Here is an 18,686-nt window from a genome sequence, read left to right as displayed (position 1 = left end):
TGGGAGATTTCAGAATCTATAAAATGACTCCAGAAACACCATAGGTTATCAGAAATGGATTCAGATCCTCTTCTCCAGAAAATTTCAAAACAAAGACAGGGGGAAAATCATCATCATCTCTTCATTTAAGATTCAATTATATCAGACCAGCATTCCATCAAAAAGAAAAGCATCTTAAAGTGATTTGCCTAAAACCTTTTCCAATCTTAGACATTTTCTGCTTGAATTAAATGTGTCGCTGAGATCTAATAATACTTACATGGAAAATTTTTATTTGTTTCTTCTTATTAACAGTAAAATATATATCATTTGATCTCAAAAACACAAAGAAAGCAATAACCTAAAATCATAAACTTCAACCGCCTTAAAAAAATATGTGGATTGAAATAATCGAAGAGAACGCGGCTTAATTAAATCTGAAATGAATGCTGACATAAAATCTGATATTGACTTTTGAGAACTGTAAGAACAAAAATTATGTGTTTGATAGGAAATTTTTATTCACATCTATTAAATATTTTTATTACTTTTGCTAATCTGGAGATGTTCCCAACCATTGGGAAATCGTGAAGCAAGTTTAATAGAACTGCTCTTTCAGAAAATAATTACCAGTCATCAAAACCTCTGAAAGATTAGAACTGTAACTCTGAAAACTTTTTTGCTTTGCTCCACCTTATTTTTTCTTGATATAGTAAATGCCCCAGGGCTGTGAACAAGCTTCAGAGAAAGAGCCAGTAGAGTGGGTTTATGAAAAAGAAAATTATCCAATTATGGATTAGCAGAACTGTAACAGAGATTAAGGAGTGACAGGGAAAAGGAACACCCTGAAAGTGTGTATATAAGAGGCCAAAAGGCAGCCTGCGTACAGCTGTCCTCCTCGCCGCTCCTGTTCTGGACAAGCACAGCCTTGGCGGGAAACCATGTCCTTCTCCTCTCCAGTCCCCTGCTCCAGGGCCGGAGGCAGCTGCTCGGTCAGGGCGCCCCCTGGCGGGAGCAGCTTCAGCGCTAGCAGCAAACGTGGTCTGCGGGGCGGCTCTGCCCCGGGCTTCCGAGGAGGGACCAGCAGCTGCGGCCTGAGTGGGGGACCTGGCGGTGGCTTTGGGGGCAGCTTCGGAGGGGGCTTTGGTAGCTGCTCGGTGGGGGCAGGTTTTGGAGGAAACTCAGGCTGTGGAGTGAGCTCTGCATTTGGCTCTGGATTCGGCGCTGGTGCTGGAGAAGGCTTCTGCAGCTACGGTGCGGGAGTGGGAGGGGGTGTTGGCGATGGGGGCCTTTTCTCCGGAGGTGAAAAACAAACCATGCAGAACCTCAATGACCGCCTGGCCAATTACCTAGACAAGGTCAGAGCCTTGGAGGAGGCCAACGCTGATCTAGAGAACAAAATTAAGGAGTGGTATGACAGATGTGGGCCGGGGTCTAGAGACGGTGCATCCGGAAAAGACCACAGCAAATACTATGCAGTAATTGACGATCTCAGGAACCAGGTGAGACCCTATCCAAGGCTTTATCTTCTATGTCTTTCACTTTTATTCAGATTATGTTCTATAATGAAAATTTTAACCCCCAAAATCATTTGAAAACAAATTCATTTGTCATAAGATGGGACCCAGTGTGCCTCAATTATGACAATACTTTACATGACATCCAAGGACATCAATTGGCTGTTTGCATCTCAGTTTGAGTATTCCTCTGTAAGAGTGAAACTTATACAATGCCAGACAGCTAATTAACACTTATAAATAAGAATGGCGTTAATGAGTCAACATTAGTTTAATCTAACCATTCTGTGATTAATTCTAACAAGGTGACCTATTTTAGTGTCTGCTAGATTTAAATAGTCCTTAGGACTATTTTTCTTCCTAGAAAATTTGGTACAAATATTGTATAAGAATATAGTGGAGGCCAGGCATGGTGGGTGGTGGGTGGCTTATGCCTGTAATCTCAGCACTTTGGGAGGCTAAGGCAGGAGGATCACTTGAGGCCGGGAGTTCTAAACCAGCCTGGCAACATAGCAAGACTGTGTCTCTACAAAATATAAAAAAAAATTATCCAGGCATAGTGGCAGGTATCTGTAGTCCCAGCTACTTGGGAGTCTGAGGTGGGAGGATCACCTGAGCCCAGGCATTCACCGTTGCAGTGAGCTACCATCCTCCCACTGCGCTCCAGTCTGGGTGACAGAGTGAGACCCTGTCTCTAACAACAACAACAACAAAAAGAATGTAATGTAACCTAAAAATTCTTTTAGCCACTGGTGTATGGGAAATATATTTTAAAGACATTTTTTGAAGTGAAATGCAATGTTCACACTATTTTCTAAAAGAGTTCAGGAAATAACTGATTTTCTGAAGCAGAAGAAAAAGACAGAAGTTATACACCATGTTCTGTAAAACAATGTCTATAGCTATTCTAATAAATGCACAAACTATTACCTTTTTGCAGAAAAATGTAATTCTAAATACACAGATGTCATTAGTAAGTTTGCAAAGCAGTTCTCTTTTGAGAGTCAGTAACACAGACAGGCGACATCTACCCTCACAAGTAGACACACAGACACAAGGTTAAAATCACTCATGGTTCATTCACTATCAACATCTTTTCTAGATCCTTACTGCCACTACTGAAAATGCTGGGATCATTCTGCAGATTGACAATGCCAGATTGGCTGCCGATGACTTCAGACTGAAGTAAGAAAGGTCGAAACTTGAAAACAGGCCTTATAGGGGAAATAAAATTTGATCCATTTCCAAAAAAAAAAAACCATCTTTTAGAGGATCCTGACCTAAATTTCCAAACATCCCAAGGGTAAATGTTAGAAACCACTATTCCACCAAAAAGAAAGAGGCAACTCAAGTATAAGAATTTTATTACAAAAATATAGGCATGATTAACGTTAACGTTAGACTCGCATTTTCTTTATGAGGGAAAATTTCCCAAGAGAAGACTTGCTAGGCAGAGATGAAACCATTTGCAGCTTGTGAGAATAAAAGATGCTTCTTGAATGCGGCCAGGCCAGCTCACCTCTTCCCTTCCCGCCACCCCTTCCAGGTATGAGAATGAGGTGCATCTCCGACAAAGTGTGGAGGCCGACATCAACGGCCTGCGCCAAGTCCTGGACGACCTGACCATGACACGCTCCGACCTGGAGATGCAGGTTGAGAGTCTCACTGAGGAGCTGGCCTTCCTGAAGAAGAACCACAAGGAGGTAGGAACACACTCCACAGAAATCAAAAGCACTGGCTGACTTACTCTCCCCCCCCCTAAAAATAAAATAAACTTTATCTAAATGAATTTCCCAGTTTGACCAGGTGGGCAAAAAGTAGTAATAAGCAAATTATATCTGCATTTGATTTTTTTTTCCCCTCCTCCACTATCCTAGTTTCAAATTTTTGTTGTCTATGCAACATTTTAGGATCTCACTGCTTTTCTAATATTTGCATCACGGTGGTCTTTTGGCCTTCGTGCTAGGAGATGAGGAATATGCAAGGAAGCTCTGGAGGGGACGTGACCGTGGAAATGAATGCCGCCCCAGGAACCGACCTGACCAAATTACTGAATGCTATGAGAGCACAGTATGAGGAGCTGGCTGAGCAGAACCGCAGAGAGGCTGAGGAGCAGTTTAACAAGAAGGTGGATCATCTCTGCCCAACACCCGAGCCTGCAGCCATGCACAGGCACTGCTGCCACTTTCGTCAGCCCACATCAACTGCATTTTATTTTCATTTAGAGCGCATCACTGCAAGCACAGATCTCTACTGACGCCGGGGCAGCCAGTTCTGCCAGGAATGAAATAACAGAACTCACACGTACTCTGCAAGCCCTGGAAATTGAGCTGCAGTCCCAACTGGCCATGGTACATGCAAAGAGCTTTGCAAAATCTCCAGCAAGTGGTTAAACAAGTGCAGTTTTCTCTCTTTAGCAAGATGTTTGCTAGGTGCATAATCAAAGCAATGTTCAGTAGAACCGGGATTGTGGTTTCTAAGAGGGATAAGCAGAGATAATGTACTCGATTTCCATAAAAAATTAACTTTTAAAAGGAATGCCAACAAAAATTAAAGAAACCATAATAAAGCAATATAGGTTGCAACTTGGTGAAGTTGTAGGACTGCATAAAATTGCATTGTTTAAAAATCATTCAATCTGGTCAACTGAGGTGGTTCAAGCCTATAATCCTACCACTCTGGGAGGCCTACCAAGTGGGAGGATCGCTTGAGGTCAGGAGTTTGAGACCAGCCTGAGCAAAAGCCAAGACCCTGTCTGTACTAAAAATAGAAAAACTAGCCAGGCGTTGTGGTGGGCGCCTATAGTCCCAGGGTGAGGCAAGAGGATCGCTTGAGCCCAAGAGTCTGAGGTTGCTGTGAACTATGATGATGCTACCACGCTCTACCCAGGGCACAGAGCGAGACTCTGTCTCATAAAAAAAAAAAAGAAAGAAAGGATAGGGGAGGGGAGGAAAGAGGAAGGGAGGGGAAGGGAAACAAGGGAAGGGAGGAGAAGAGAATTACCTGGGGGTGGTGGCAGGTGCCTGTAGTCCCAGCTACTTGGGAGGCTGAGGCAGGAGAATCCCTTGAGCCCAGGAGTTGGAGGATATAATGAACACCACTGCACTCTACCCAGGGCAACTGAGTGAGACTCTTGTCTAAAATAAATAAATAAATAAATATCCAATCACTTACTTCCATCATGAATTTTTTTATTTGCTTTTTCTCTTAGAAATGCTCCCTGGAAGGGACCCTGGCAGACACAGAGGCGGCCTACGTGGCTCAACTGTCAGAGATCCAGATGAAGATCAGCGGTCTGGAGGAGCAGATCTGCCAGGTCCGGGGGGAGACCGAGTGCCAGAACTCCGAGTACCAGCAACTGCTGGACATCAAGACGCGCCTGGAGAAGGAGATCGAAACCTACCGCTGCCTGATCGATGGAGAAGGACGGTGAGTGAAAATCACGCGCATGCTCAAATGCACCCCTTGGTGTTATTTGATAAAACTAAAAAGGGACTCAGCGGGTAGATGTGTCTTTATTAAGTAATAAAGTAACAGACATAGGCCAGTGAAAAGAGAGTCATCATGGAGAATCCCTAGCACGGAGGGTTTCTCCAACCTTTGCAAACTGCAAAAGAAAACCTAATTCTTTTTTTTTTTTCCAGTGCTTCTTGTTTTGGAGGATTTGACTATAGGAAGTCAGGACCCAGAAACATGGAATCCAGGGACATGGGATCTGGTGACTTGAGGTCTGGAAGCTGCTCTGGTCAAGGAAGAGGTAGATATTCGTAACATGTTGATGATAATTCTATAAATGAGTGCTTTGCTTGTTGTAGTAAAAGTGTTTAGAAAATGTTACCTAGACAGAACATACTTAATGAATGCAATTAAATTTCTCTTACTCGGTGTTTCTCTGATAGTTTCCAGACTGACATTGTGATTTCATGATTTTCAGATCCAAACAAAACTAGAGTGACTAAGACCATCATAGAAGAGGTGGTGGATGGAAAAGTTGTCTCGTCACAAGTTAGCAGTATTTCTGAGGTGAAAGTTAAGTAAGCTATTCCCGGATCAACAAGTGTGTCTTTCAAAGAAAAAAAAAAACAAAACTCAGAAGGACACATGTGAAAAAATAGCATCAATCTCGTCATCTTTCTGGATAACTTCAGGGAAAAGCTTCAGTCCAGAAATAGATGACCAGCCAATTTTTCTGCATCCTTTTATTTTCTTTCTTGAAAAAATTATGACAGCTTTGCTCTAATTGTTTCTATGCTTCAATAAACTTTCTCTTGCAAGTTAACTAAATTATTCCTAAGTTCTTTAAAGAAAGTCAATTATTTTACCTAGGAATGAAGCTATCAGTTATGATCTGGCTGCGTTGTTAGATTACTAATATTGATTCATTATTGATATCAAACCTTTTTCATGCAATCAAAATTATAGCCATTTTTCAAGTGGGCATTTTTATGCGATCTGAAGAGAAACCAGAGTACTCAAGTAGGCATTTTTAACGACATCACACAAGAACTCAGTGACATAATTGATAGCTGAAGTTAGACTACACCATTCCTAAAACTATATGCCAGTAGCGTAGCCCCCAGAGAAGGATGAGATTATCTGAATAATCAGATTATAATTAATTAATGCCTCATTTCTTTCTGTCCATCAATGAATTACATAGTTCATAAGATAAAAAAGAAACTTAAGGTATGCTTCCTATTTTGAAAACCTTACACTTTAGCGGGAAAGGAAAGCTAAAACCAAATGACAGCAAACCTAAAAAGATGTGAATAGGAAAGGGTTTGACTTCACAATATTCACTGTAAGTGCCACAGGAACCGGACACGGCATGTTTATAGGACATTTGGGAGCTGGGCCAGATCCATGCAAACAGTCTTGAGGAATATGATTGGGTACATGATATGGTACCAGATTTCTTAAAATCTTGAAAGCCTCAAAGAGAAAAGATGCTTGGGTAATTGTTCCCTTTGCCAAATCTAGCCGCCCCTCTAGCCAAAAATTCACTCAGCCAAGCTGGTGTTTCTTTTCTGCACTCTCTCCTGCTGAAGTCTCAAGCCCATCAGTGGTCACTGCCTCGTACCTCTGCAGTATCCTAGCGCCACACGGTTCTGTCTAGCCCTGTTTGGAGTGAGGAAGCCTGTTATGATCGGAAGGTGGGAAGGTCTGGAGAAGAACCAGACATAGGACTAACCCAGGCTCATAAGGGCTCTCTCACTCAAGGAACCTAATATGATCAAATCGCAAATTAGAGAATCAGTGGCACAAGCCAGTCCACAAGAAGAAAATAGGACAAGGGATAAAAAGCCAAATTTAAATTTAGAAAAGGATAAATTAGTACATAATTCGTGTAATTTGTACCTTCCGATATAAAACCAATAAGAGCTATATGGGACTAGCAAACCTTCATCATCAAAACAACCGAAAAAAAATATAGTTTTTCCAAAATCTTCTCAGCGCCTTTAATAAAACATCAAATGAACCTTTGGGCACACGTGACTTCTACCCACATAGCTAACTCCAGAATAACATTAATAGCTAACCACAGAATAAACAGGAAACCTCGACTTGAAGAAAAAGAGGAAACGCCAGGTGCCTAAGTCAGACACATGTTTCCCATCAAATCATCATAGTAAATAAAACCCTGAATGGTTTTTCTCCTCTGAAAAACGAAGAATACGAACCAGCTGGGCCAGCCGGGATTAACAGCCGGTGGAAACCTGCCACGTGTGGCCTCCACGCCCCACGGCCGTCATGCCCACGTCAGGGAAGCCTCTCTCAGGTTTGGTCTCCTCCCTGTAGATCCTGACCAGCTATTTTTATGGCCAGCACAATCCACAAGTCAAGGCAACATATGACGCTGAGCTCTCTGTGTGTTAAGATGCTGCATTTGTGCTGATTGTTTACAGACATAGAAAAGGCAACGACTGATTTTCAGCTGGTGTGCTGTGAGGATCCTGGGTGCACTGCCAAAATTTAACCAGTTAATTAAATTATTACTGCAAACATTTAATTAAATTATTTTCAAAAGACATTCAAAGCACAGCAAGTATATTCTTTTTTAACTCCTTTTTTTCTTTTTAATATGGAATGCTTCACAAATTTGCATGTCATCCTTGCGCAGGAGCCGTGCTAATCTTCTCTGTAGCGTTCCAATTTTAATATATGTGCTGCCAAAGCAAGCACCTCTTTTTGTTCTTTTTTTGCAGTTTTGGCCGGGGCTGGGCTTGAACCCACCACCCCCAGTATATGGGGCCGGCGCCCTACTCCTTGAGCCACAGGCACCACCCTTTAACTCTTTTTTTTTTTTTTTTTGATCAACATAATTTAAGTGTGCCGCAGAAATTAACTATTGGTTCAATTACTCCATGATATAAAAAAAGGTTGAAAAGACACTGGGCTTCCACACAGGTATCAAGGTACTAATGTACAACAGAATGGGTCGTGAAGGGCATGTTCAAGTTTTTAAACTGAAACTATTGAGCTATTTTGGATCATAAAGTTTATTTAAAGTGCTGAACAAAATGGTAAGCACAGGGTGTTCATACATTATTACCTGTCTTAAAGGTACTTTCAAACTACTCCAGGGGAATCTGTTTAATTTGAAACTCTCAAGTTCAGCTCTCCAGTCCACTTTCAAATGACAGGAATATGTTTTGTTCTTTTGCGAGTGGATTTACCCATAAGAAGAAGGAGCCGGTGCCTGTGTGCCCAGGGATTTTCACCCACAGACTTTTGATCCACAGATTCATAGGGTTGTTTTTGTCTTTCTGACCTCAAGGGACTATGGACAGAAACAGCGAGAAGGCTAGAAACGGCATCCATCCTCACAGAGATTAGAAACAAGAAACAAGATGTCCAGCAGGCAGAGCAGAGGAAACGGTTAAGACTTGAGGCCGTCAGGAAAGCAGTCTCAACTTGCTTAATGACTTCACAGAATTATGTTCAAACAAGAGGAGACAAATTAATGAATATAAATCACCCCAAATGTAGTTCAAGTAGTATTACCCAATTAACCTCCTCAAGTGACAAAATACTGCAAGCAATAAATCAAGTTCCCAGAAATGACACTGAGATAACAGATAATATTGGATTGAACCCTTTTAAAAACAATTTACTCATTTGTAATACCAAGATCAATATGAAATAATAAAATGGAAAGAAACAAACCTTGAGATAACACTTCAGCCCCCTTTTTTATTAACGTTAGCACTTAAATTGCACGTAAAGGACAAACCCAGGTTGTCCTACACAGAGCTATCCCGCGTGAGAAACCTGGACTCCTAGAGAGAGGGAGTGGTGAAGTGTTTATTTTGCTGTGTGAAGCACAAGGAATACAAAATCTCATAACAAAACGCTAATAGAATGCGCAGCGCATAGCTGAGACTTGCTTCGTAATGACCCAGTAGAGTTGGGCAGTGTCCAAAGATCTGCAGTAGTAGAACAAATTACAGGTATAAAAGTCACATTGCCATAGCTATTTTTTATAAAAATGAAAAAGAAAAGATTACGAAAAAGTATGGTTATAATACCCTCGAAATATATACCTGTAAAATACAACAGAATAAAAACTTACATTGACTTCCACATAAATACGTCAGGAAATCATTCACAACCTTTAGGAGAATTTTGTTATCCTTCTCAAAAGGGCTGCAGGAACCAGCAAGAAGTGGCAGAGCAGGGAAGATCTCGAGCTCAGTCCAGACACACAGGTGGGCTGGTGGCTGGGAGGAACAACCTGTCATTTTGAAGACAGACACCTTCTCCCAACCTCCCCACTACAAAACTTGTCCAAAGTTCCGGAAACTGTTTTTAAGAAACTGCGACAGTAGTAAGTTATAATATAGAATTGTAATGTGGATGTTCTAAGAAATTCAGAGATCAAGGCTATGCCTGTGGCTCAAAGTGGTAGGGCGCCGGTCCCATATGCCAGAGGTGGCAGGTTCAAACCCAGCCAGTCCCAGCCAAAACCCACAAAAATAAACAAATAAATATTAATCACAACTATGGGGACAGACATTATCTCAGGGACTCGCCCATTTCTCATAATTTGACAACAACTAATACCTGTTAGATTCCTTAATGCTTGTGGATGCGGATATTTGATATACGTATAAGGGTATTTGTTGCAGTATTTTCTAAAAGAGTAAAAACAGAAACAACCTGAAGGCCGATTAGTAAAGAAACAATTAAATCGACTGTGTGTATCCAAACAATGGGGTACATGTTATAACATAGCCATAAAAAAGAAAGCAGTAAATATTTCATATTAACCTGGTCATTTATCTATGCTATATTGTTATGTGAAAAAAGCAAAATGCAAAGTTAGTACGTATAATATGTTTGTGTAAATACTAAAAAGAGAGAGGGGAACCCATATGTATCTGCATGTGTTTGTACCGGCATAGAGTAACGTACCCACAGGAAAGGTTAACAGTATTACCTGGCTGGCCTGGCGAGGAACTGGGCAGCAGAGGATCGAGACTGCTCTGTTTTTCTTAATATGTCTGGCAATTGCTTGACCTGGTCTAGGAAGTCAGCATTGCCTTTGAATTTAAAAACAATTTAGAAAAAGTGCAGCTGTATGTGGTTCTACTCGTGATGTGAAAGCTTTATAATATATTAATAAGTATATATTAGTCTAAATAGATGTTTTTATAAGTGATGTCAAGCATAATAATTTTTTGAGCAAATGAAAGGAAGAAGAGGAGGAAGAGAAAAGTAAGGAAGATAAAAGGAATTCACGCAGACATTATGTACATAAATACTTTGTATCTGATGTAAGTATTACTGTTTCTGTTTTACAGATGAGGAAAATGGCAACCAAGGGAAAGAATTAGAAGTTAAAGTCCAATCTTCCTAACTCTACAAACTGGAATTCCACTCCACCAATGTAAGTGAAGTTCTGCAGTTTCATATCCTAAACCCACAAAGTATCCTAGTTCTGTATACAGTACTAGATAGATAGATGATTGATGGATAGATAGATAGATAGATATCCATGTTTTCAAAACTGTTTCTCTCTCACCAAAAGTAAACTGGCAGGCTTCAAAATTTCCAGAATAGTTTTCTATCTAGGTAGACAGCAGAAATCTGTTGCAGTTGAAGACCAGAAGGGCTAACACAGGTGACCCTTGGCCCGAGTTCAGGTGGAAAACAAGCTACCAAGTGTCCCTGTGGCCATTAAAACTGGAGCTGGATTTTGAGTCAAGGGCAAAACCAGGGGAAGACCAGCTTTCTGAGTAGGACAGGAACAAGGGTGGGGCATGAGATGAGAAACGAATATACCACTGAACTCTCAACTTTGTACGTGCAAAAAGTACTAAAATTTTAGAACGATTAAGTGGCAAGAAGAGGTTCTGCGAGGGATTGTATTTGAAAGCTGAAATATATGTATGTATAAATATGTTTGTGTGTGTATGTGTATACGTATATATACACACAGAGAGAGAAATATAACCATAATTTCCAAGTATCTTTTCTCATCCTTGCAAAACCCCTACTGCTACAATTTGTAACTGAGATGACTAATGCCCAGAATTTACTGAGCTAGTGGAAAGAGCTGTTTCAAAGCTATCACAACTTCTGTCAATCAATTCTAATGCCTTCCTCTTTAGAAACACATGCGGCTTTTAGCCTTACTCGTTGCTGGCAGCTATCTGTAAATAAATTACTTCAAGTGATTTTTTTTTTAATGAGTTTATCTAAGCCCAAGAAGCCAGATTTTTTAATCTCCATGACGGGTTTTATGAAAATGAGGGCTTTGTTGCACCATTTCAAGGTGAGGTAATTTTGCTTTCCCCCCTGTATGCTCCATACTCAAATTTTCCATGAAGATCCAATATCTCACAGCAGTGCCCGTAGCTCAGTGGGTAGGCGCCAGCCACATACACCCGTGCTGGTGGGTTTGAACCCGGCTGCAAAAAAAAGAAAATATCTGGGCGTTGTGACCCGTGCCTGTAGTCCCAGCTACTTGGGAGGCTGAGACAAGAGAATCACTTAAGCCCAAGAGTTTGAAGTTGCTGTGAGTTGTGACACCAAGGGTGACATAGTGAGACTCTGTCTCAAAAATACATACAAGAATAATAATAATAGATCCAATATCCTTGTTTGGAGATTTCTATCACAACCATAGCAAAATAAAAGTCACAGAATTTTAAAGATTTGGGTAGTGACTCTTATTTCAACCTCTCAACCAGACCAGAAATTCTTCCTGAAAGGTTACTCTAGGTCTTTCGTCTCTGGCTGAAGATGCTCAGAGCTTGGAAAGTTCATGATTTTGTAAGACAGCCTATTTGATTTAAGAACAGGAATATTGTTAGACATGTGAGCCAAATCTGCCTCTCCGTGTAACTTCCAGCTCTTTGATCCTAATTCAGGCCTTTGGAGTTACTTTCAAAATGGCCGTTGTGTCTTCTCTTTTCTCAACAAAAATCCTCATTTCTTGAGCTATGCCTCCTCTAACGTTGTTTCCATACTCTTCATTATCTGGGCCACGTGTTTTGGATACTGGACATATTTGCAATTAAATGTTCCCTCTAAAATATGCTGCCCAGAATTCAACACGAAGATGAAGGGCTGCGGGAAAGATGGCCTCTGGGTTTGGCAGTCTTTGAACGTAATCTAATTGAAGCTGCCACATCACACTCATAACTCTGTTGCGCTGGAACTTTTGCCAGGAAACTTTATCCTCATCTGATGTTTTGATTTGTTGTACTTTTTTTAACTCTCAGAACTCTCAGTTGTTTTGTTCTAGTTCTACAAAATCATCATTTAAGCTTGAAACATCATTTAATATATTTTCAATTGTCTCATTCAACATAGTAAATATATTTGTCATTCAAAAAAAAAAAAAAACAACAGCAATTAAAATACAAGCAGCATCACACCAGTGGCCCCACACTTGCCAATAACAGCAAATATCAGCCTAATCTAGGTTTCCTTTATATTTTATTCTAGGAAAAGTGTCGTTTCCATTTTAACACAAGTTTTAATAGATTTTAGAATGCATAGAGTGAATAGAATGAAGAGGGTTTGAAGACATAGGAACAAAGTCAGACTTTTCCTTATGGTAAAATGAAGCAAAGACATTGCACAGAGAGACTATCAAGTGACACCAAGTTTATTTACCAAAAAATATTGTCTTTCTGTGTATGACAGCTTTCACTAATGATAGACAGATCCTCCATCAACCTGTGGGTTTACCTCACTCTCTCTGACAGTAAACATTACGAAGAAAATGGAAATCGCGGGAGTTTATTCCCATGATTGCAAAAGGAACCAGATGCTGCTGCTGCGGAAGTTTCCAAGAACCTGGAGAAACAAGTTTGCTGCTTCACGCTACATGGTTATCAGTTCCTCCATTCCTCTGTTACTTTCTTGGGGGGTCCTACACTTACACAAGAGGAAAAGTTAGATATCATACACCATCTCACAATTCCAAAGCAGGCTTTGAGATAATTCTAAACTTTTATTTTCTTACAATCACCAAGATTCAAGGAAAAAAAAAACAGAATACTCAAAGGAATCTGACTATTTTCTCTTCCTAAATTTCATTCTTTTTTTTTTTTGTAGAGACAGAGTCTCACTTTATGGCCCTCGGTAGAGTGCAGTGGCCTCACACAGCTCACAGCAACCTCTAACTCTTGGCTTACGCGATTCTCTTGCCTCAGCCTCCCAAGTAGCTGGGACTACAGGCGCCCGCCACAACGCCCGGCTTTTTTTTGTTGCAGTTTGGCCGGGGCTGGGTTTGAACCCGCCACCCTCGGCATATGGGGCCAGTGCCCTACTCACTGAGCCACAGGCGCCGCGCCCGTAAATTTCATTCTTAAATACTTCCAATATTTAAAGGTACATCACACAGAAACTAAAGATCCGCCACTTCCTATGACTTCACCAGAAATCTCTAAAATTGGTTTCACTGCATCTGAAAATGGGAAGTATTTATCATGCAATTTCAAGGGAAAATAAATTGTTATCGGCACAGTCATGACAATGGTTGAAAATCTGTGGGGGCAGAATTCCATAAGAGAAAATACGACTTTAATTGGGATGATACCATGTAAATATTATGGACTTCATTCCTTCCATATGAGATAATAAATACCCGAAAACATTTTCTTTTCTGTGCCTTTTAAGAAATAAGACACTCTGGAGTTTAACGAACAATGAATAAACAATAACTTAGTACTACAAATGTGATTCGGAATCCTTAGAGTGAGATCAGAGATGAAACACCCACTTTATCAATTACAACAGGAGTAATCTGCTAATTGATAATTTCCTTAACACTTTCCTGAGGGTGGTGGGCTTTACAGGACTAAAGCTCTTTCATCTATCAGGTAACATTCTGCCCCAAATTCAAGTCTATGGCAATTAGATACAGGTCACTGGAAAGGAAGAACTGTAGGGGGAAATTGTGACATACACGGTTTCTCAGATGGAGGTTTTTCTACCAATTTGGGGGTTTACAAACTTGGGAGGAGGTGAGAGTGGGTTGTTTGGGGTAACGAGAAGAATGTGATGCAAAATCTAAATGACCACTTCACAATTTACCCAGACAAGGTTCAAGCACTGGGGCGGATAAACGGTACACTTGAATATAAAATCAAAGAACGGTATATGAAATTTGAGCCCAGGGTTAATGGTCAAAAAGAAAAATAGGACTATAAGAATTAATACCAGGTAACTGAAGAACTTAAAAACAAGAGAAGAAATTTTGCTACTGTTGGATGAAAGAACGACACGGAAAAAAAAAACAAAATATTAAAAGATTGTCAACATCTTACACCTGTACTTTACTCAATTTAACCTTTTTTTTTTTTTAACTACAGAGTCTCACTCTGTCATTCCTCGTAGAGTGCTGTGGCATCATAGCTCACAGCAACCTCAAACTCTTGGGCTCCAGCAATCTTCTTGCCTCAGTTTTTCATTTGTCGTAGAGATGAGGTCTCACTGTTGCTCAGGCTGGTCTCGAACTTGTGAGCTCAAGGCTCCACCCACCTAGGTCTCCCAGAGTGCTAGGATTACAGGCATGAGCCACCATGCCCAGCCGCAACTTAATCATATTAAGGAAGGAATTTAACAAGCAATAGAATATGCATCTTAGCTATATTTTTTTCTAATTTGCTTACTTTTATATAGCCCATTTTATGCAAAGCGTTCTACAAATGTTTCCAAAATTACTTACAGTTAATGTATTCCCAAAAGCAGAGATAAATGCCATTTAATGTATTTGCCATTAAAGAAATGCATATGTATAAAATTTCTTTGGGAGACCTGAAATTGACATAGCTAAGCACCACTTTACAGAGGATCAGAATGTGAGTGTAACACACACAATTTTTTATGTCCTGCCTTTTCGATCTCAGATACAACCACTACCAACGCCTATTTCATGCTACAGACTGACTACGTAAAGCTAACCACTGCGGACATCAAACGAATGCATGATGTGGTTACCGTTAGGAGCACAACGGAAAACACAAACTATGGAGATGACCGCTGTGTGAAGCCATGCTTATTATTATCCTGGAATCACAATTATAGAAAGAGCATTTTTTCTTTTTGGAAATAGATGAAACCCTAAAAACAAATTTAGATAAAAACCTCATCGAAGCTCATTTACAAGAACGTCATAGTGAGTCTATGTCCAAACAAAGAATCACCATCTAATTGATGTTTCATAAACGAGAATTTTTAACTAAGTGTTTCAGAGCTTCCTGAAAAGAGGTATCACATGTTTCTGAGGATTCTTCAATTTCTCCTCCCTACTGTATGTTCGTGTAGAAGGCCCTCAGCACACAGTAGGCCAGCAAGCTATGGCCCCTATGTCCTAAGAAATAAAATTGCTGAGAGAGTTCTTTCCCAAAGCTTCCAGTATCTTATAGACCGTATCATTACACCCTTTAAAATGGGAAAAGTTAATGGCAAATTAGATTAACAACAAACAGAAGCATTTCTGGAATGTTTCTTTAATAAAATGTTTGGCATAGAGCATAATAACACGAATCTGATGACCACTGAAAGCATTCGAAACTTTTTCCAGGTTTGAGGTTGAACTGACGCCGTAGTACAGAGTCAAGGATGACGCTGGCAGTCTGTGCCAAGTCCTGGATGTCGGAGGCTGATGTGGAATACAGACAGAAACCGGCAGAGAAGTTAGCTTATCTCAAGAAGAGCCATGACGATGTCCATGCCCACACACCAAAACATAACTTGTCTCTTTCTTACATAAATCCCACCTTCAATTCGAATCTGATGATAAGGTTGAAGAAACCTAAGAAATAAAGTGACGCCTCCCACCATTTGGGTTGAATTCCTTGAGAGTTGTTTCCACTTCAGAAAGTTTAAGACCAGCCAGCTGTTGCAGACTGTAACTTGCTTGTGGAATTGGACACCACACCTGGAGCTGATCTCACCCAGCTCCTCAATGACCGAGAACTCACGGTGAAGCCACCTCCAAGCAGAATCACCAAGATGCCTGCATTGAGATTGGACAACAAAGTAAGCCAAAAACAAAGCCAAGGTCAGGAAAATGCAGGACGGCTTTGCTTCACTGATAAATGACACTGTTTTTATTCCAGTGTTTCAGAGCAGACTGCCACCACAGCAGTTGGCTCCTGCTGATGCATCTGCTTTCTCCAAGACTGAGACAGATGAACTGAAGCCAGCTTGTAGGCCCTGGAGACAGAATTACAGCCCATGATAGCCCTGGTATGTAAAAAAAAAAAAAAAATCTCTCCTCAGGTGAAAAAGCCACAACCCAATTATCCACACAGATAATTGCACGATTTCACATGAATTCTCAGTAGTATGCTTCTAAAATACCATATTCCCTCTTAAAGTTTATTTTCTAAGGTGTTTAAGAAAAGATCCAAGATCTTGGTCTTTTTCAATTAGTAACTTGGACAGGAAATTTTTCATTTAATATACCAAAAAAAAAAAACAACAAAACATCTAGAGGCAAAATTATTAACTGTACATATCAGGTCCTAATTTTGCAAACACTATAGCTGCTGAAATAGCCAACATGCCACAAAAGTCAGCGTGAGATCACTGTCAGGGAAATGTTTGCTCAGCTCGTGTTCAGAATGAGATCACTGTTTCTAGCTCCAGGTGGGTGGTAAGGCAGAGCTACTGTCTGAGAGCTTAAGAGGATTCATCTAGAAAAATACCTGCTTATAGGTCAGGTAGGATTTCAACATAAGTCATAAACAAAAAGGGCGCATATGCTCCTTTTTAATTAAGAAGATTTAATACTTTTGAACTTGAATAAGAATGTTACGCTTATAAAATCAGTTTCCACTTGTACTTAAAAATCAGCTCCTTCATGATAAGCATTTATTAAGTGTCCATTGTTTCAGGACCAGTGAATAGGAAGCAGGATAGGACAGCATCTTTATTTTCTGGGAAGTACATTTTAACCACAGAGAAGCTTGTATGAAACTAATCACGCTTTAGCAAGTTACTATCTTCTCCATGGCCCTGGATCTCAGGGTGTTTCTAAACTGTGTAACCTTAGATAAGTCACTCTTCTAAAAGTATCCCTCTCTAGGCCTTTTATTTCTTTATCCATGAAACAAGGGAGCTGGTGATTACTAAGGGGCCTACCTCCTAGCTTTAAAAATCTACGGCTGTATGCAACTAAATTTTGTTATTTAAAAATTTTTTTCAAGGTGGCAGAATGAACTCTACAGGGAATTAAAATGTGATCTGATTCACCTTCATTCAAGTATTTTTCTTGAAACTTTTGTAATATATAACATCTACATGTCAGATTTGAAAGCAGAGTGTCTCAACCATGGCGCTATAGACATTTTGGGCTGGATAATTCTTTGGGGAGGGGCTGGCTGTCCTACGGATTGTAGGAATTTTAGTGGCAACATCTTGGCCTCTACCTAGTACATGCTAGCAAACCCCCCCGCCCCCACACACACACACACACTTTCCTTATGACCAAAAAAGTCTCCAAATGGAGCGGGAGAGGGCACAAGATCGCTTGTTGAGAATCACTGCTCTATCTTAATAAAGCAGAATTTCCTCCACATCATGAAAGCAAATATTCACCATGGATGCAGCTAGGTACAAAAACAGCATGGAGCTTGAGGTACTCTCCTGCCCACAAAATCCTGAAACCTCACCCCCTTATCGTGGAAATTTATCTCTGTTTTACTAGAACAGAAGAGAAAAAAATGTCTGTACAATCAGACACTTTCTGATCTGAATCTACCTAAATAAGTCTTCGCTTTATCTCTTCTCTTGGGCAAACTTTACCCTCAGGAAGCATCTCTCTTCCCTGAAGGCCAGCATGACCAAGATAAAGGCCAACTGCCAGACTCAGCTTTCACCAAGGTGGATTCAGCTCAGCTGCCCTGCAGACCCAGCTCCTTCCAGCAACAGCTAGAGGGAGAGCAGGAGTGTAGGCTACCCATGGCTCCTGGAGGTCAGGACGTGACTGGAGGTTGAACTTGAACCCTGCCCACCTGCTGGAAGAGCTTGCTGCAGAAGGGGAGTGGGTGGGACTAGGAGAAAGTATAAATATCCCTAGCTCTTACTCACATTTTTAACTAGATGCAACAATGTTATTTATACTACAAGGCTGACCCAAACCCCCACAGTCCCTATCCTGTAACTATGAATTTCAATACCCCATTCTATGAAGGCTGGGATGAAGCCTTGTTTTATGAACCAGCCCCCAGGTCTTGTGTATTACCACCTGAAAATGAAAAAAGGCTCTCCACAAACATTTGCCCAACTGAACTGAAATTAAAGGCAGCACTGTTTCTCTACCTTCCCTTCTATGAAAAGCAGCATATTAGATCCAACATATATTGGTATAATTCAAAAACAGAATGAATAAGAATATGTAAGAAGCTAAAATTCAATTATTTCACTGTAGAGTTTTAAAAACCATCCCAGACATTCCAGCTTTTATGACTACCTAAAGCAATCAAAACAAGAGTATAAGACCATGCTATCATATTTTTCTTTCCAGTCATAAGTCTGAAACTGAATCATAAATAGGAAATAAAATCAAGGGTGAGTACTAAAGAAAAAAATGTTGTTATTCTATTTTATTTTCTTCAAAAAACAACATATTTCAAGGTCTAAAAGTATTATTTATATACAAATTCATCATTTGGGATTTTTTGTTGTTGTTTGTTTGTTTCAGACAGTGTCTTACTCTGTTCC

The 18,686-nt window shown here is 40.3% G+C and overlaps 1 protein-coding gene and 1 non-coding gene across 2 annotated transcripts; one reads left to right on the top strand and one right to left on the bottom strand.

The window, feature by feature from the left end:
• Positions 1 to 870: 870 nt before the first annotated feature.
• Positions 871 to 5,769, top strand: KRT24 (keratin 24). Its single transcript, XM_053569673.1, has 8 exons — positions 871 to 1,481; positions 2,599 to 2,681; positions 3,043 to 3,199; positions 3,463 to 3,624; positions 3,722 to 3,847; positions 4,708 to 4,925; positions 5,141 to 5,253; positions 5,431 to 5,769. Exons 1-8 carry the CDS (start codon positions 921 to 923, stop codon positions 5,532 to 5,534), a joined length of 1,524 nt encoding a protein of 507 aa, XP_053425648.1. The 5' UTR covers positions 871 to 920; the 3' UTR covers positions 5,535 to 5,769.
• A 1,803-nt stretch (positions 5,770 to 7,572) lies between these two features.
• On the bottom strand, positions 7,573 to 7,679 carry LOC128571347 (U6 spliceosomal RNA). Its single transcript, XR_008375777.1, has one exon. It is a non-coding gene; the product is annotated as a U6 spliceosomal RNA (small nuclear RNA).
• Positions 7,680 to 18,686: the final 11,007 nt, after the last annotated feature.

The sequence above is a fragment of the Nycticebus coucang genome, chromosome 18 (assembly GCF_027406575.1).
Source record: "Nycticebus coucang isolate mNycCou1 chromosome 18, mNycCou1.pri, whole genome shotgun sequence".
NCBI classification, from domain to species: domain Eukaryota; kingdom Metazoa; phylum Chordata; class Mammalia; order Primates; family Lorisidae; genus Nycticebus; species Nycticebus coucang.
Note: the sequence above shows the minus strand (reverse complement) of the source record. Positions and strands in the feature narration are given on the sequence as shown.